This window comes from Alligator sinensis, unplaced genomic scaffold (assembly GCF_000455745.1).
Source record: "Alligator sinensis unplaced genomic scaffold, ASM45574v1 scaffold285_1, whole genome shotgun sequence".
Lineage (NCBI taxonomy): Eukaryota > Metazoa > Chordata > Crocodylia > Alligatoridae > Alligator > Alligator sinensis.
In genome coordinates this window covers 1,117,916-1,138,447 of record NW_005842235.1, presented here as the reverse complement: position 1 = coordinate 1,138,447, position 20,532 = coordinate 1,117,916, and the positions used below count along the sequence as shown (strand labels likewise).

The window sequence follows — 20,532 nt, the reverse complement described above, 5'->3', positions numbered from 1 at the left end:
CAGAACTCAGTGATTACATATATTCAAGGGATTTATTACAGAGCTGCTAGCATGGAATGATTATTCCATGCTATGACTTTTTCTGAAGTTTGCAAATTTATTCTTGTTCTGCACTGAAACAAGACAAATGAAATTAAGCTGTACTTAAATGATCATTTTCAGATCGAAAGATCAGGTTTTCTATTCCTTGGCCATGTCTACACAAGGGACAGACTGTGCAGTTATTAAGCATAAGCAAGTACTAAATGCCTGTGCAGTAACTGGCATTAGTGCGTAGTACCATCCTGCACAGGTTTTTTTTCTGATGCTACTGTGCAATGAGCTACTGCGCAGTAGTATCGCATCATGGTTAACGGCCAGTGACACTGCTGCACAGTAGCAATGAGCAACTGCATAGTAGGTCATTGCTACTGCACAGTAGTGTCTCATGTAGATGCACCCCTTTTCTTTAGATGTGACCACATTCCCCCTTGGCCTACAGAAACCCAGCTGTCAAAAATGTTGTCCAAATCAGGAGATACTTAAAAAAACCAACATAATTCAATAAGGAAAATATTTTTTTCATGTATGCTTTGATTGTCCATGTAACATGTCTATTCCATCTAAAAATCCTCTGTTTTTCACTTAATTCCAGCTCCTACCTTTTCGCAGACTCTACAAAAGAGGAGGTGAGTTTTTCTTTACTTAAGAAATACACATAAATGGATTGATTGCTATCACTTTGCAATGAAGGACAAAGTTCACCTATTAAAGCATAACACTGGGCACTTTCCAAGATACGTTCAAATACATATACAAGGGGCTGGCATAGGGATACACATGTCTTTCAGGAAGGTGCTTTGTGTTTCAAAGACTGCCCAGAAAAAAGGATAATGAGGCATACTGGCAGTTGCTATGGCAACAGTGTGTTCCTTTATAAATGAAAATGCTACAGCAAATAGGCACCTTGGGGAAAAAACAACAACAAAAACAACAACAAAACCTTGTAAACTGACAACAAACAAGACATTGCTGCCCTGGGCTTTAAAAGCTTGTACAGCCTCCTGCTATTTTTTTTTTTAATATACAGGAATGTGGGAGGTTCAGAGTGGCATGTGAGAAAACCACACACAAGCACAAATCTTATTAACAGGCCTCACATAACTCCACTTTGAAAATGGGGGCAGCTCCAGAGTTGGAGGAATTGCACAGTGGGGGAAAATACTGTGATGTTTTACAGGAAAAGAATGCAAGACACACATTCATTATTAAGATTGAGGGTGGTGTCACATGTTCAACTTAACACTTACTAAGTGTGGCTAAAAGGCAAGCAAATGCACATTTAAGCAGGTTAGTACAGGTGTACTAAAGTAAGTTCTTTCTTTAGAGTTCCTCTGAGTGTGTAAATACCAAAAAAGGGCCACTTAAATGACCAGGATAAATAGAATGTCATCCTTAATATCTGATAGCTTGAAAATACAATGGTCATTTCCCAATTTAGGTATCTTAGAAAAATATTAGTGGATGAGCACCTTAGGTTTTTTGGTTCCCTCTGAAATCACTGCAAGATTGGATGATCAATCCTAGAAAAGTTCATCAAGGTGTCTATCTGCAATAAGCTTGCAGAAGGTAAGATTCTGAATGACAGCCAGCATGGCTTTGTTGTGGGCCAACCTCATCTCCTTCTATAACGAGGTAACTCACCACCTGGACATGAGAGAACAGGTTGACATTGTATATCTAAACTTCCAAAAGGCCTTTGATCTAGTATCTCACAATGACCTCATGAGAATTGGAGGACTGTGGGCTTAACTCCAAGACAGTCAGGTGGGTGAGAAACTGGCTGCAGGATAGGACTCAGAGAGTCATAGTGAACAGATCTGTGTTATCCTGGCAAGAAGTGGGCAGTGGTGTCCCGCAAAGGTCAGTACTCAGTCCAGTACTTTTCAACATCTTTATTAACGATTTGCATGTGGGGGTGAAGAGATTACTGGCCAAGTTCGCAGATGACACCACATTATAGGGAAGCGTGGTCATGCTTGAAGATAGGCTACAGTTACATGTGGACCTAGACAGGCCAGCAAGTTGGGCGGATTGGAACCTGATGAAGTTCAATGTTGAGAAATGTTAAGTGCTCCACCTCGGGACGAGCAACCCCACACACCTACAGGCTTGGCAGCACCAAACCTACTAGCACCACAAATGAAAGGGACCTGGGGGTAATAATACATTACAGTATGAATATAAGCCAGCAGTGCAATGCTGTAGCCAGTAGGGCAAATAATACTCTGGCATGCATCAATCGATGCACCTCCAGCAAAGCCAAGCAAGTGGACTCGATGAACTTCCGAGGTCCCTTCCAGCCTTACAACCTATGAATCTATGAATCATACATCATGTAGGACCAGAACCCTTAAGGCCAGGGACAACCTGCTCATGGAAAGCAAGTGTAGGCAGCTCCAGGCTGCCCAAGTTCTTTTGCCATAAAGCAAAAGAATCTTTGGATCCAGCCCCCTGCACCAAGCAGGAAAGATAACTGGGGGTCAGGTGACCCCAGCAAGGTGACTGTTTAGTCTTCTCTTCAAGATTTCCAGGGTAGGTGATGACACCACCTCTGGAGGGAGCTTATTCCACAGTCTGGACACCCTGACTATGAAGAAGTTTTTCCTAATGTTGAGCCTGAATCAATCTTCCAGGAGCTTGTGGCCATTACTCCTAGTTTTCCCCTCAGGTGCCCTGGTGAACAGTTGCTCACCGAGCCTTTGATGTACTCCCCTAGTGTAGTGGTAAGCTGCTACCACGTCCCCTCTCAGCCTTCTTTTCCTCAGGCTGAAGAGTCCTGGATCCCTCAGCTTTTCCTTGTATGGATGTCTACTACAATACAACTGTCACAATTTATTACTATATTTTGTTGTGGCCACATTGTGCTATGACAAAAGGTATGAACATGTATTTGCTGTTGCTTTGGATTGCCATAAATTTTATGGCAACCCAAATTTAAAGGTGATGACAGACAACATCTGTTTCTACCCATATAGACATATCAATTCTAACTTTAGGTTACTGAACTCAAGTGCCATTGACAGTGTAACTATAGCACAATGAAAGCCAGTCCAGGAGAGCTGCCTAAATATTTACTCAGAATGTGGATTTTTCAGGCTACACTAAGTTCCATACTTTCATGAGTACCTCGCTAGCAGAACCCAAGCTAGTCAATTTAAAATAGCCTACACATGCTGCACTCACAGCAATAACTGTACTTCAGACAGACTCCAGAAGGAGTTCACACGTCCATTTCCATTGCTTTTCCTCCATCTCTAGTTACTTGGGGTTCTGATAACAGCAAGTGTTAATGTTTTGTTATGGGACTCTGGAAATGTCAACATGTTCGAAATCAGCAACAACATGATTTATTTTTTCCTGGAAATTTCCAAATGTCTTTAAAAGTGACTTTCCTTCTCCAGCTGTGTGTTCTTACCTAGCAATGATTGTGTTATGATGACCTTTACATGATTCAGTAGATTCAGAAGCTGCAGGGAAGAACCTTAAGGACCTGCTGTTTTGTCTTATGTAAAAATGTTCTTGTGCTGAAATGCTTTACTGTTCAGTGGACTGAGTTCAGTACTTAAAAAGATTAATTTTAACAAACAGTCCCAAACCACTTTTTCAACTTCATAGTGTCTTTGAGTCCACAGGATGTCATAACAGCCTTTAAGAGTAGCACAGTCTACTTTTTATTACACTGCCAACCCAGGTAATTGAACTGCTGTCTGCAACCTATCAGCTTTCTAGAGGTAATGTAATTTTCTTTCTTAAATACCCGGCAAATGATATATTCATAACTGTTATATTCCACTCATTTGTCACTGAGAGATCAACTTAACACAGCATTTAGATGATCATCTGTACCAGGGAATAACTAAAAATGCACATTTTCTTGTTGCAATACTTATTGCCACCTTGAAATATGTAGATTTTAATTTTTCCTCTTCCCTGGTGGCAAAGCTAGCAAACTTGTTAACATTTTTTGTTTAAAGAAAGGCAGATCAACTGAACCATTACACTGAAATTTATACTTGGAATACGTGGTAAAGGTATAATATAAAATGGTCAGCATTGATCCAACTATTTAAATTGAAATTAAATTCCCATGGTTTTCAATGAGAAATGAATAAAGGCCAAAGCAGGGTACTTTTGAAAATCCTACTGTGAAATGACAGCATACCTCTAACTTCAAAAAATAATAGTATGCTACAGCAATGAATTAATGTTACTTGTAATACCAATAGATCATTTCAAATATGTATGTCTATAAGCATTTCAAGCATTCTGCTACAGTTTTGTGTATTCAAACTTTAAGGAAAATGAAAAATGGACAGCACTACAATTTTTTCCAACAGTTTAAATGAATCCACACTAGCTTTTAAATAGTAGTTATGTGATCCTACCTGTGGGTCAGACAATCTGGATAGATCAGGATACAAGTAGAATTTTATTCCTTCAGAAGCCCCTGGTAAAGTTACTCCTCGAATAAGAAGAATCAGTAGCATCATATATGGGAATGTGGCTGTTACATATACCACCTATCAAAAAGAAAAACAACATGAGAAAATATCTTTTTCCAACAAAGTGTTCACTGCAATTATTTTCTTTACAGTAGTCCAGACACAGTACAGTACATGATGCTTTAGAAAAACAGCCGAGTCTTACTCTAACATTTTAAATAGTCCTTTGTGATGGGATGAATTCCATCCACAAGTGTATAGAAATTCCCCATCTTAAAGAAATTAGGTATAGCACTTTATCTCACACAGGCTGGGAATTCCCCCTTCCCCCCCCAAAGTAAATTACTTACCTCACTGCATAATATTTAACCAAATATTATACATTGACTAAAATAACTGGTTTTCCATAACAAATAATACATAGTCTAGCAAGTTAGCTATGAATTAACTTGTACTGAAAATTACAGCAGCAAACTAATTAACTTTCAATAAACTATTCACCACAGCATGGCCATTTCTAAGGCAGACTGAAACTTCTATGTTGCCTAACCTAGCTAATATTTCTACTGGCCCTCAGGTTAAATAGCATATTGATCTCTATTTTGACCTTGAGGGCTCAGTTATATCACCCTTTTTTGCACAGTATTTTCATGCCAAATTTTCAAAACTGCTCAGGTCCCTACAACTCCCAATTTAATACACATGGCCAGATTTTTCAAGAAGGCAGGTAGTTGAGTGCATATTGGTTGCTGGACTCTTGGGAACCTGCAAGAAGTCCTATTGTTAAATTATCTAGAGGCAATTTCAATGGAATTACTTTATATGTCTTTATACAGACATACAGGTGGCTATTTACATTTGTGTACAGTGCTAGTGTCACAGTGGAATCCACCTTGCCTTGGAAATTTCCTTTTCTATATTTAACAAAATATGGTCATAAAATTTTGCAACAATTCTCTAATGTCCTGTGTAGTCATTTTCATCTATACAAGATGGGTATACAATTATAGTACTTTAGGGTGATATAGCTGTGATGGTCCAGCAAAACGTGAGGAGCAAGGATATTTGTAGGTTGTATCTTTTACTGGACTAACTGCATAGTTGGAAGAAACTTAACAGAGAGATTGACTTTATGGCTCATCAGAGATGCCTGTTTTCTCTGTTTAAAAATTACAAATTCTCTGATAAAAACTCCAAAATTCTCTGATTAAACCCCCCTCAAATCCACGTTTCCTCTTATTAAAATGAAACACCGCTCCCCCTGCCCCCTTCACTCACCAGGATGTCAGTTCAGCTATAGCTATCCTCTCCCTGCTGCATTGTGGTACTGAGCAGCCCTGATATACTGGTGCCCTGCTCCTGTTGTTGCCCCTCACTTCCAAACCACAGCCCCCCAGCCATACCAGTTCTCCTTACTTCTAACCCACTATCCCCTGGCCCTGCCAGTGCACCTCACCCCTAACCCACAGCCCCCTGGTCCAGCTAGTGTCCCTCACTCCTGACCCACTGTCCCCTGCTCCCAACCCCAGCCCTACCATGTGTGAGGAAGGAGGTGGGTGTGTGGGCACAGGTGACACAGCAGGGGCATAGGCAGATATGTCTCCCCAGATTTCTGTATCCACAGCAGAGCATGGGACTGCACCTTAGCAGCTATGGCAGTGCAGTTCTCCTTCTTGTGCCAGGTCCCACGCACTGGGCTGCAGAGGTAGCTCCTGTCTGGAGCTGGTCCAGCCCAGCCAGGATGCAGCCTCACATACCACTGTCAGTTGAGAAATCTGGGGGTGGGGAGATGGCCCCATAGACTTACCTGGAGGAGGCTGCAGGAGCTGCTCTCCATCACACTGCCTCGTTGCCACCTGCATGTGTAGTTTCCTGGGTTTTTCTCCTTTAAAGGAGAAAACCCACATTTTTCCACAGCAAACAGAAAACCCGAATCCCTGCTCATTATCACAGATTCCCACAAATCTCTCTGCACTTCAGAGATAATAATGATCTTCTTGTATGGTTTTGCTTTTCCACTTTTCAGTTTATCCTTTCTATTGCATTTTTCTTGTCTGTTAACTACCTTGTAATGTCTATTATATCCTGTTTCTACTTACATATGGAGTTTCACACATACCTTTGTTCTATCTGCTCAAGCTGTGCCTGCTTTATTAGTCAGAGACCTGAGGAAGGGTATTTGGTAACTTAAAGTGTATCTGTATCCTTCCCAAATATCCTGGTCCAATAAAAAATATCACCACAAAAATCTGTGCATCTATATAATTATATTAACTTGACATGAAAATATTGTTCACCCACTTGCAAAAGTTTAAATGACTATACAAGAACAAGAAGGAATCTAGTCCCACATACTTCCAAGGCCTTTGATATGAAGAATTGATTGTATGGTATGCAAACATATGTATTTTTAATAAGGAAAATGTTGTAGAGTCTTTCATAGCCATTTAGGATGTAAATACCTATATCAGAGAATGTAAATATTATTGTTTGGATTTTCAAAAATGCCTACATATTTTTTCTGCTAAAATTTCTACCCAATAGGGCTAGGTTAAAGTTTCTGGTGACTAGTTAAATTTAATTACAAATGTACTTTCATTCATCCCCCAAATAGGGGATGTTTCAACTGTAAAAATATTTTTTAGGGCTGTATTCAGGCAGTGTTCAACAATTCATTTGTGAAAATTAGTCTGCTTAAAGGTGTCTCAATTGTGACACCCAAAAATGAAGACACTTAAGCTCACTAAGGACCAAATTTTCCAAAGTATTCACTTGTCTAGTCAAATCCCCATTTAGGGATATTTTGAGAATCAGCCTGATTCCTTGAACATTTAGACCATACTTTTCTGCCTCGGTTTCTAGATCTGCAAAATGGGGATGACAATAACACATCTTTGGTGTTTCTGAGTGTGATGTTAATTAAGATTTGAATGAAAAATGCAAACATGAACATCATAAGTACCAGAAACACAGACTATTAATTGTGATGCATTTTGCTATGAATCGCTGATTAAATGGTCAATAACCAGGTGATCCAGATGCAGCAAATAAATTACCAAATAAATATGTAAAAAAAAAAAAAAGATGTAATGGAATCAATGGATCTGACTCTGCAGCCCTCTACCCATTGGCTTTAATGACCCATCCTGGCATAGAAGGGCCACAGAATGTAACTCACCATGGTTTCTGGACTACACTGTTTATTCAGTTCAGTATTTCAGTCTTTTTCAAACTGCTTTTCTCCTTGTCTGTCCCCTTAGTAGGGGTAAGCATTTAATCAGGTTGATGAGTCATCAATGGGGCTTTATACCTCAGTTTCCATTAATCATTTAAAGAATAACATTTTCTTGTATCGTGTTCTATTATGTCATATCACTTCACAATATGCCACCCTACCATTGTCCTGTGTCATTTTTAGCAGTATAAGAACTGCCTTAGGACTGATTCATCTCATGATGCACCAGTGAAAAGTTATTATATGTTCATTTTTTTACCATGGACACAAGTACAGATCCATAAGACTGTGCTAGAGACTGTGCTAGACCACAGAGGCCCCTGCCAGACATTCCATATATTATGTAATTAACTGGTTAATTGTGCAATAACATTAGACAAGCCACATGTGCAAAGTAACTATCACAACATAAACATGTCCATCTAGCTACAAAAAGAGCCAACCAGGTACAAAGTTAGTGTTTGAAAATGTGTAACAACTTTATATCTTGTTTCTATCCATCTTTAAAATTAATGTCTGGCAGAGCCCAGAAATTCCTACCTCCAACACATTAGGATAAGAGAAAAGTCGAAATGGGTACCAAATGCACAGTAAGGGGCACATGTAGATGCTCCCCCTGTTGCACACCTACAAGGCACATTGCTCAGAGATACCAAAAGCACCCTAATCTGCCGTAGGTAAAGCAGGTCTGTGGCCGCCAGTGCAATGGTTGTTAAAATACATTAAGAGATCCAAGGAAGAGGTCTATACTCACACTACAAAGAAAGACAACCCCTTCCCCCCCACCCCCCGGATCCACCTGCTCTACTTAATTCTGTTGCCGAGTTTGCTCCTCTTCAATGTGCACCTGCTCCAGGCTGAGGAGATTTTCTGCTGAAGTCCTTTGCATGTGGCCAGGCTCCTGGGCTTGCAACTACTTGACAGAGTATTCCAGACACTGCTACCCCCAGATCACCCCTAATCAATACTTATCTAACTTCTTGAAAACCTTGAATGAAGGAAATTTCACAGCTTACCTAGGCAATCTATTCCACTGCTTCACTGTTATAAGTGAAGAAGTTTTTTTTTCCTGATATCCAATCTCAACTCTTCTACAACTTCAAGCCATTTGTACATTTCCTGCTCTCTGAAAGAACAGAGAAAGGTGCCCTCCCCCTTCTTTATGGCAGCCCATTCAGTGTTTCAAGATTGCTATCAGCTCTCTTAATTATCTTTTCTGCAAATGAACATACTAATTTCTTTCAACCTCTCCATCTATTGCTCTTTTACAGAGCATTACAGGCATAGCTACTCCCAGATCATCCCTGACCAATACTTATCCAACCTCTTCCTGAACACCTCCAGTGATGGAGAGTCTACAATTCTCCTAAGCAAATACAAAATTCCACTGCCTCACTGCTCTAACAGTGAAGAACTTTTCCTGATATCCAATTTAAACGTACTTTAGCATACTTCAAGCCACTGTTGTTCTCCCTCTTCTTTATGTTAAACCTTCAGATATTTGGAGACTGCTATTATGTCTCCTCTTAAGAGCCTTTTCCACAAGCTGAGCATACTATTTCTTTCAACTTCTCCTCGTATCACTTGACTTCCAAGTCCTCTTTAACTTCTGCCTCTGGACCCTCTTTAACTTCTCCATTTCCTTTTTGAAATGTGGAGTCCAGAACTGCACATGATACTCTAGATGAGGCCTAACCAGTGCCAAGAAGAGACACTATCACTTCCAGTATCTTGTATCTAAGGATCCTATTGATGCAGTCCAAAACTGTATTTGCTTTTTGTACATCTAGATCACCCTACAGACTCAGATTGAGTCTGTGAACCACCAAGACTCCTATATCCTTCTCTGTAGTGCTGCCATCTGGCCTGGTGTTACCCATTTTGTATTTGTGTAGCACAGAGGTTGGCAATCCCTGGCATGAGTGCTGAGCATGGCACACAAGGCCATTTTGCTCAGTAGGTCACAGACAGCCCTGGCTCTGGGTAGCTACTGCCAGCAATGGAGCCCAGGCTGCTCCCAGCAGGGCTTGCAGCATCCCAGCTGCCTGCTGGGAGCAGCCCGGGCTCCTGGCTGGCAGCAGCTACACAGAGCCGGGGACGGCTGCAGCTGGGAGGATCCAAAAAGTTGTGCCGGGCTCCAGAGCCCAGGCATCAGCTCTGTACCGGTGCATCCACCCACGCATTGGAGCAGGCCATGGGGGAGGGCCCTGAGGTAGCGCAGCCCTGGTCTTTCCCCTGCTGTCTGCCCTGAGGTGCCCATGCAGTCGCCTCCAGCATGGAGCTGATGTCGGAGCTGTGGAGCCCAGCACAGCTGTTTGCAGCCTGCCTGCTGCTTGCTGCAGCTGCCCAGAGCCCAGGCTGGCTACAAACAGCTGCGCTGGGCTCCAGAGCCCAGTCACCAGCTCTGTGCTGGGAGCAGGGGAGAGTCTGGAGCTGTGCTGCCTCAGACCCCTCCCCCACCGCCTGCTCTGATGTGCAGGTGCACATGCCAATATGGAGCTGATGCCGGGGCTCTGGAGCCCAGCGCAGCTGTTTGGAGCTTCCCAGCTGCAGCCGGCCTGGCTCTGGGTAGCTGCTGCCAGCTGGGAGCCCAGGCTGCTCCCGGCAGGGAGCCGGGACACTGCAAGCCCTGCTGGGCGCAACGCAGGCTCCCGCACCGCACCGCAGCACATGAGGCTCCAGCAGCTACCCAGAGCCAGGGTAGCTGCCAACAGCCACAGAGCCCAGGCTGGGGGGGGCAGGGGCTTTGGGTGAGGGGCACAGGGAAGCAGGGCTGGGTGGCAGGGGCTGTGGCTGGGGGGCAAGGGGCAGCAGGGCTGGGGGGCAAGGGCTTGGGGTTGGGGGCAAGGGGCACAAGCAGGGAATCCTACCATGTACCCCCTACCCTCATTTTGTTTTTCTGGCATGCTGGCACTCCGGCACCTTCCAAGGTAGGCATTGTGGTGCTTTTTGGCACTCAGGCCAAAAAATGTTGCCTACCCCTGGTGTAGCACCTTGCATTTGTCAGCACAGAGCTTCATTCTTTTTAGCTCCAGTCCAACATTCCAATCTCTCAAGATCCTTCTGAATTGAGCTCCTGTTCTCCAGTGTGTTTGCAATCTTTTCCAAGTTCATATTATCTGCAAGTTTGCTGAAGAAACTTTTTATTCCAGCATCAAAATCATTAATAAACACGTTGAATTACATTGGGCCCAGGAGAGACCCTGTGGGATTCCACTCAAAACATCCTGCCACTCCAACACTTCACTTCTGCCACTCCAATTACCCTTCGCTTGTGGCTATTGGCTAGGGACAGACATTCAAAAAGCCTGAGCCTGAATTGATTCAGTCTTTGCAGGCTAGTCTAACCTGGCTACGCTGAACCAGTTTGTAACTGTACAGACATCCCCTCTAGAGTGAAGAAATGCAAACACATCCCTGCAGTGGATCAGGCTAAAAGCTAGGGGGCACCTGAGCAGCTCTCCCTTCCCTTCCATAGTGCTGAGCTGAGGGCAGGGGAGGTGCGTGACCAGGCCCCTGCAGGAGGCTTTGATTAGGAAGCCCCCTGCCTCCGCATCAGCCCAGCAGGGATTTGATAACACAGTGTTTATCAGACCATTAACAAAACAAAAGCCTCTCTCATTAGTTCAAGCTCTTCTTAAACAACTTTTTCCAAGAAAGGGAGGGACATTACCAGCTGATCTGTTGATTAGCTCCAAAAAAACACAAGCAGACACTGTCTGTCCTGTCTACCTTTGTCCTGTCTACCTTACACAGACACCTCTCAGCATTAACTAGCATACCACATGCTGGCTACAGTCCCTGCTGTGGGAGAGGGGAACAGGGAATCCCTGCTTGAGCAGGGAGTGGTGGGGTGGGGGCACAGGGAAGCCATGCAAACCCTGCTATGCCTGCCATCTCCACCAGACTCCAGCTAGGGAGCAGAGGGGAGGAGCCAGCCCAGCTCTCTGGAGCAGACAACCCCACCCAGAGCTGCAAAGCATCTGAGATGCTGGGGGAGTCTGGGACAGACACTGCATAAACCGGTTTGATGCAAATCACTTAAGCCTGATACTACATTCAATCCGGTTTATCTCAAACCAGTTTTAACAATTTTCATACTGGTTTATGTGCATTGAACATCTGTTCTGTTACAGGTTTAAACCAGTTTCTGATAACTTGAACTGGTTTATGTGTAATGCCGGTACCTAGCCATTGAGCCAGTTGCCTATCCACAATGTAGTCATTTTGTCAGCCCACATTCTGTATGAGAAGATCATGTGAAACTCTGTGAAAAGCCTGTCAAACCCATGCTAAGTGCAACTGTATTGTAGCAAAATTAGCAAAGTTTCACAGGAGAAGAATCTTCAGTTTGTATTATACTAGCAAATTGTAGTACTCCTGGCACCAGCAGGATCCAGCAGCAGGAGCAGCACCCTCTGGCAGGTTTAACTCACTGCACCTCCCTCTGTCTTCCACCAGCAACAGAGATCTGGTGTGTCGACATGGCAGGGGTAGGCACTCCTAAGCAGAGTACTGCTAGGGTTGTTGCAGAGATGGCACAGGCTCTGGATATCAGGTTTTATGTCTTCATGGCCATGCTATCTGTGGTGTCCAGTGGTGGGGTCAGTGTCCAGGGGGATGAGGGTAGTACAGCCAACTCCAGCTGAGCCATGAGCAGACTGAGATTGTAATGAGCATTACCATGCAACTGCTAAGGACATGTTCTAACTTTTAAATACAATGCTTACTATTATCTTGGATAAAACATGTACTAGGCATTTGGAGTGATAAGAGGTTACTGAAGTCCAGATACACTATATGCACTGCATTCCTTTCATCCACCCAGCTAGTTACTTTGTTGAAGAAGGGGATCAATTTTGTTTTGTGCAATTTGTTCTTCGCAAATTTATGCTGATCAGCCTTTCCTCTTCCTGATCTTGAAAATTAATTTCTTTATGATATTCTCCAGTAACTTTCAGGGATTGAAGTCAAGTTATAATCTATAATTCTCTGCACCTTCTTTTTTGCCTTTTTTAAAAAGTTGTGAGCTTTCCTTGAGTTGAAGAAGCCAGTTAAATGTTTTGGATTGTTCTGCATGCAAATGGAAACAAGCATAGGGGATCACTAAAGTTAACTTCACTGCAGTTTTCTGCCAGATTTTTAAGTCAGGTGACTTAACCCATTGAGCCATGTAATTCCATAGTACCCATGGGTTTGAATTGCCATTGCACTAATGTTTATCATGCTGCACAGCAACCAGTAAGGTGAGAAAGGGTGTGGTGCTGTGGAAATCAAAGTGTCATTATTATTATTATCACCACACCGGTAGGCTTTAAGAATTTCCTGAATTGTTTTCTTTTCTTTCAACATGTCAAATCTCTCTGAATATAAATGTGAACACACTGTTTCTAATTACACAGTATCCTGTTTTAATTGTCTTTAATTGCTTGGTATGCTAATTTGCATGACAATGATCCAAATCCTTTTTTAAGCTCTCAGCTATGTCGGGAGGAATGCTTGTCTTAAAGCACTTGGGAGCAAAAAAAACCCAAACCATTTCTGGCATGCCTGCGAACACACCAAATTCTTTTATTATAATATGACTAATGGACAGAATTCACAGTAGTATTCAGGGGTTTAGGTTGTAGCCATGTTGATCTAAGGACATAGGCAGATAAGGTTCCTTGTGTGAATTTGATATCTTTTATTAGACCAACCCAAATAGTTGGAGAATATTTATTAAGCAAGCTTTCGGGTTCAAGGGGTTTTTGAACCCGAAAGCTTGCTTAATAAATATTCTCCAACTATTTGGGTTGGTCTAATAAAAGATATTAAATTCACCCAAGGAACCTTGTCTGCCAGTAGTATTCAGGCATTTAAAGAAGCAGATAGTAATGTAGTGGGTTCTGTGACAGATCTAAAGCTAGTTAAATGTCTACTGAAAGTCAGTTAGGTTATATGCTCCTAGGCCTAAATCCTATCTTGGCATTTAGGGTGTTTATACATGTGCTGGGGGGGCGAGGGGGCGGTACTTTAATTACAGTGTCTCTGAGAGCTGCTTTAAATAAAGCGCCCAAAGCATCTTGTGTATCAGCATTCCCATGCCTAAAATGGCAGCAGGAGTGCTGATACACTAGATTCTGGAGGCTACTGGATTGCAGTAATTACCGTGCTCTAGCAGACTCAATTAACTGAGTCGGCTCTGACATCAGAGCAGCCTTGCTGCTCATATATAGGAACCCTTTACTCCCATAGGCCTAAACACCTTGAGAATCTGGGCCTACAGTATCAAGTGTAGATTAATAAATTAGTTCCCTAAATCACAAAAGCAATCCAGAATACCAGTGACCACAAAAATATTAGATGCCTCAATTCATTTAACATCTATGCAGTGGATTGCAAACATCCTTAGACAATTAAACTTAAGCTTCTGTGCATACATATAAGTGCTCCAGTCTGAGAAGGTATGTGTCTAGCTCCCACTTGAGCTCCTTTGCAATGTAAGGACAAGGCAGAATACCCCCAAAATGATGTCACATCCTCAAAAAGGTCCAATCCCTTTGCCATGACTAGAGTATTCCTGATGCTGATACTGTATATTGAATCCAACACAGCACAACAGCAGCCATGGACCTTTTCACTCAAAAACACATCTGGAGGAGAAGATGGTTATAGTGTGTGCCAAACTTCTGTATGATAGCCTAATGGTGAAAGCATCTGGGACATGGGAAACTTGCTTCTCAGCTCCTAGAGGCAGATCCAGAGAGGGTACTGTGGCTGCATCCCTCTTTTGCTCTGGACTGTACCACAGGAGCCTCTGGGAACTTTTTAAAGTCCCTAAAGCAGATGAAAATTGTCCCTCCCTTCCCTTTCTGGCAGCTGCTGCTGCTTCCCGCACTGTCTCAAGAGTGGGGGAAGCACCAGAGCTATTCTTGCCCACTGCCCAGGGGTGGGGCTCAGCTGGGCATGGAGACAGCAGCAGCAGGGATGGATGTTGGAGGGGTTCCCTTTCCCCGTGCTTGCTCTTGGAGGAACCAAGCAGGGTGGGAGGAACTCCTCTCCCACTGCATTGTTGTCACTGTCCCCACCCCAGCCAAGCCTAACCCTTGCACAGCCTACCTGGCTCTGGAGCTTCCCCACCCTGAATAGCAGAGGAAGCAGCAGTGGCAAGAAGGGGAGGTGGCAGGGGGGGAAGGAGAGGGAGGAGACATGCCTCCGAACAGGAAGGGGAAGGAAGGGGGGATTTTCACCTGCTTTAGGGACTTTAAAAAGTCCCTGGAAGCTCCTACAGTGCATTCTGCTCACACTGGTTGGGACTGATGAGGCTGGGAGCAGGGGGTGCAGCCACCACTGCAGTGAGGGTTGCTGCCCCTGCACCTCGCTTTGGGAAATCCTGGATCAACTTCTGTCAGCTCCCCCTTAGTCAGAAATGATTCACATCCTCATCACACACTGGCTAAAGGCCTTGTCAAATGGGACACTCAGAACATGTTTTATTTAGATCATTATTGTACTGTATTAAAAGTTAGAATATGCTTACTATGTTCTCTAACAAGAGCTCCAGCTTGTTGATTGTCAGTTCCAGAACCAGAGTCTTGAGCAAGCTCCACTGCATTGCAAACATGTTTTTTCAGGGGCCAGGGTCTTGACTGTTGGCCCCAGACCCAGCACTACACCAGGGCTGGTTCAAGACTCCAGTGCAGTGTGAGGGTCTGGACTAACAAACGGCCCAAGGACTGGACTGGGGCTGGTTTCATCTCCTGAAAACCATGTTTGCACTGCACTGAAGCCAGGTTGATACTGGTCTGGTCCCAACGCTGGGACTGACATCCCACTGACTGTGGGGCCCAGGCCCAGGATGGCAAAACGCTTGTATTATCTCCATGGAATAGTGGACAACAGTGCTACTTAAAATGATCTGGAGATGCTCCTCCCACTAAAAGTCCTAACTTGCCTACAATGCAGTCATGCATAGCGCATGTTTTACTGCTTGAATACAGAGAAGCTCATGTTATAAGTGTTACTAAACACATCTTAAATATAATTCATGGCATGGCCCTAAAACAGTACAGTATCCTATGCCTGTATGCAACAGTGTTTTCCAGCATTCTACTAGCTGGCATACTCTATTAACCAGCACCACGCTACTGCCGTGGCCAGTGCTGCCACCATCCACCACTCCATGCTGTCACCGTATGTAACCACCCAGCGCTGCCACCATGCTTCTGCCATCTACCACCCCGCGCCACTCCCATGTGCAAGCCATGTGCAAAGCTGTCCACCATTCCAACTGCCATCCACCACCCTGTACCACCACCTCCATGTGCAAGCCCCCACTCCGGCTTCAGTATTTTTAGATAACTGACATTTTTACATTACCAGCACCTGGCATTCCCCACTCATGCCGGATAATGGAGATTTTACTGTAGTTAGGACATTCAGCTAGGAAGCAGATGTCCTGGGTTCCAATCCCTGCTCCTAGATCTATTTATGCATTTTACATAAGACAGGAAAAAAATATGGTGGCAGAGCCCTGGCCCTTCCCCCAAACTAAGGGAATTGTTACACATTACACTTTAAGCTTCTGAAATATTGATGGGTGTTACTGTTAACTCAAGTTTAGAGCAGTCACATGTTCAGGCTAAAAATCTTTTCTGACTGTCCCCAATGTGTACAGCTGGCACTTGCTACTAGATGGCTGGCAAAGAGGGGCCTAACTAAGAGCTAGAGCTGTGAGTTGCCACTACAAGGTTGGTGAGCTAATTCTATCCTTGCTCTAGGTGACAGTGTCTGAGAGAGAGGCTATGGGGGGGTTGGGCAGGAACATGAAGGTGGGAGGCAGAGCATTAGTGGGATGAGGATGGGTAATGAAATGGGAGATGGAAAGGAAATGGGAGTGAGGGAAGGGTGGTAAAAGAAGGAAGTCAGCCACTAAAGGATAAAAGAAAAAGTAAAAAAAGAATGTAAAAAGAAATAAAGAGGAAGTAAATGAAAGACAGCCTCATGTTTTAATAAATTGGGATCTGGGATTGGGGTGTTGATCCAGGGGTGGCTGGGAGGTGGGAGTGGTAAGGGAAGGCCCTTTTTGAGAAACTACTACCCCTGCCCAGAGTGGAAGCCTCAGCTTATGGGGACCTGATCCAGCCCCCTCCTTTGTTACCCTCCCAATCCCTCAACTCCTGAACCTCACTCCTGAACCTATGTTTTGTGACCTGGCTAGTAGAGCTATGACAAATTTCACTGACTGTTTTGTTTTGATGCTGCTTTGACTCACTTCAAGCTTGAAACAGTGAAATTGAAATGAAAGGCTTTGAAAAAGCCTCAAAATGTAATGAAGGCAGTCAAAATGTTTTGAAAGTTTCAAAATGTTTGGAGTTTTGAAGCTGGACTTGCTTGCAGCTAAAGAGAAACTAAGGAGAGGTAGGGGGAAGAGGGGGGAAGGACTGCTCTGATATTTACACGTGTAGCTGTCCAGTGACTGTGATCCTTCCCTGAGGCCCCTTCCAATCCCAGTGCTCTGGGGGAGGGACAGAAAAACAGCATAAAAAGCATTGTTTGACCTGAGCTTTCTCTGTGCCTTCACATTTACAAGTGACATAAGTTTTGCTCTGAACAGTTTGAGGTGCAGTTTCCCAGAAACCCCTGCACCTATCTCCTTGAAACTTGGCAGGCTTCATGGCCTCAGCATGGGCTACCATCTCTGCAGTTTTCACCCCACTGTGCCTTAATACACACACACACTGTCATCCAAGTCACGAGTTTTGCTTGTCAGCGGCCTGAGGTGCAGTTTCCCAGAAACGGCGCATAACTCAAATTCATATAAAAGGAACCTACTTTAAAATGTAACAAATAGGGATATGTTCCAAGACCTCAACTGTACTGACCCCCAGACCCATTTCTACCACTTTTACAAGACAATTTTGGTACTCTCCAACAGCAGACAGTACACACAAGCACAGAGCACTATCATAATGGGGATGGCAACTACAGAATGTGTTGCAGACAACGAGCAAGGAACACAGATCCACACAGGAGGCTATATTTTGGTGCTCATCACTCCAACAATGCGCCGCACAAAGCAGCTGACTGTGAGTTTCCACCACACAGATTGCATAAGAGTGAATTTACCTCATGTATAACAATTTTTTGGTATATAAATGGTCATCACATAACAGTGAATTCGCACATACAGAACTCACATAAAGTGAGGGAAATCTGTAGTTTAATAGTTTGTCACCATAACAGAGAGCCAGGGACTCTCTTCTACTTTAAGGGAGAAAGTTCCCAGGTAGAACCCAGGTACGGAGAGACTACAGGAGAGTGGACTACAGGAGAGCTGGCCTGAGTAAACAGTAGGAGTGCTTACTGCAGAGCTAGTTGCTATGTAGTAGTTCAATAGGACAATGCTTGCATGAGTAGTAGGAAGCCTATTGTGCAGGACTAGTTGCTCCACAGAAGGACTGAAGGTTTCACCTTGCAGGGGAGACTAGGTACTGCCACAGATGGGTTACCAAGGAAACAAGGCAGTGAATCAATACAATGGGCACCTGCAGACAACCCATGGGTCACCTGACCAGAGAGGGACAGTCCTCTGGGCATATATGCCAGAGCCAAGGCAAGGCAGTCTGGCTCTGTGAGCTGCAGGGGAAGGAGCTCCTGACTATGAAAGCTGTCTAGGCATTAGCTGGAATCTGAGCCTAAAGGAGGGTACAAACCAGACCTGGGATTTACGTTGGTACCCAGCGAGGGCTTCCCTGGATGTTTGCTTGCTTGCCTGGAAGGGGGTGGAAGGTTTTCCTTTCTTAAAGCATTAGTATGTTGTGTTCCTTTTGTTGCTGTTTGGTGACCCAGAAGGGGAGGTTTGAATTAAGTGATTGCATGATGCATCTTGAGTTACACTGGTGGTTTGGGGGGACTATGAGGGGTGATTAATGGAGGTCCCATTAGTGTCCTAGGTGCATGCAATCACCTTGAGCCCTGCTGAGGCAGGCTTCAGCCACAGCAAGCAAATGGAGCCCAGAACAGGGCGGAGATGGGGGCTAGGGGGTCCAGTGCCTGAGAGTGGTGGAGACTACTGCTGGTTCCTAGAAGCCAGGTCCAATACAGTGGGCCCGGGCTAGAAGGCTCAGCAAGAAACAAGGAGTGGAGGATGAGAAGGCATGGGGTGTGGTGTAAGGAAAGACAAAACCACACACCTCTAAAGGCTTAGAGGTGCCCCAGGGACACAGATGGCCTGAGAGTGCCCAAGCAGCTAAAGGGTGGGATTGAGGCCAGAGGTGCAGGAGGGACCTACTGCCTAGTGGATGGAGTAAGGCTCACTCTAGGACTCTTAAGGCAACCTCCCTCTCTATACATTAAACACTTCAAGGCATGGTGGGTGAGAAGGAGGTGATGGTACCTAAAGGCAGAATGAGACAGGAATTATGGAGCCACCAGGGGGAGTCACAGCCACCCCTGGGACCACAACGTATTACATTCCCTCAGGTGCTTTTGAGAATTCTACCCTGAATGAAAAAGTAGTTTTCTGGATTTTCTCACCAGTCACAACAGAAGAAACAGGTAGGTAAGGCTAACCTCAGGAGGGAATATATAGTACATTATTAGCCTGTTCAGACAGAGAAAAAGCACTTAGCACAATGAATTTATCCACAGAGCCAGAAGAGATAAAAATAGATTTCTCAAGTCACAGCTCAACAGAACATGTCAGCCTGATGTTCACACACTATATCACAGCGACTTTTTATCAGGAAGAATCGCAAATAGTGAACTGGTTGCAATGAACTTCAACTGATACTGTGACTAAAATGCCCTTCAGTGGACAAGAAAGAATTTTCTTGTGCTGGTGAGCTGCAGTACCTCCCCTGTCATCACAAAGTAATAGACAATATTCATATGATGTCAACAAAATTAAAACTTCAGATGACTGTAATTGCTTCCTGTTAAACACATTTCTTTTTGGTCATCTAAATAACAGTTGTTAGTTGTCTAAGCAACATTTTGACATTTACATACAGTTGGGGTTTCTACACTGTGCATGTGTGGTGAGCATGTTTGTTATTACCCTGAAATAAAATAGTTTTCTGATAACATACTGTTAAGTTAACAATAATTTAGATTATTAAGAAGTATTAGCTTTACAGCTGAATACAAGGCATGACCTGTGGCCTAGCAATACAGCTGACCACAAGGCAAAATGATAGCTAAGCCTTTGCTTGCGTCAAGTAATCATTTTAACTATATTAAGCATTTTCTGAGTTAAAAAGTGGATCTGTGTCTGTGTGCTAAAAAATCAGCTACAGCAAAAAACAAGATAAGACAGGGAAGCCATTGTTCTGGGTGCAGTGGTTATGTCCTTAAAAAGTATCTACTACTGTGTAAGGTTTTGCTAACATATTATAATGTTACTGTTACTTAACTTTTAGCTTTTAAAAAGTGCTAGTTCAGCTTAATAAAAATATGCTGTTACAAAGATTTGTAAAGCACCGCCCAAGTATTGCTTTTGTTAACCCTATAAGTCTTGCCTTATTGTAATAAGTATAAAAGATCGCCTCACCCTTTAGGGGGGGCCATTTTGCCTTTTGCTGGTTTTATGGTCTTTGCTCAAGCAAATAAACAGCTGTCTTTCTATACCCGCGTTGTCTGTCTATCAAATTACAGCTAGACAACGAACCTTAGGGAGATTTCTCACACCACAATTTGGCACCCCAGATGGGACCCGTCTAGCTTGGAGCCTTTGGAGACCTCCACCCCCTGACACCCCAGCGCGCACCAGGTGAGTTCACCTATTGGGTTAGTCTCAGGAGGTGGATGGTCCCCTCGGGACCAATAAGG

General features: G+C 43.9%; 1 protein-coding gene across 1 annotated transcript in view; it reads right to left on the bottom strand.

The window, feature by feature from the left end:
• Window positions 1–20,532, bottom strand: part of LOC102372648 (sodium- and chloride-dependent GABA transporter 3) — a 309,306-nt gene that overhangs the window by 156,108 nt on the left and 132,666 nt on the right. Inside the window, exon 6 of the mRNA XM_006027333.3 lies at window positions 4,428–4,562. Coding sequence (XP_006027395.3) covers window positions 4,428–4,562 — 135 coding nt within the window. The remainder of the gene's footprint in view (window positions 1–4,427; window positions 4,563–20,532) is intronic.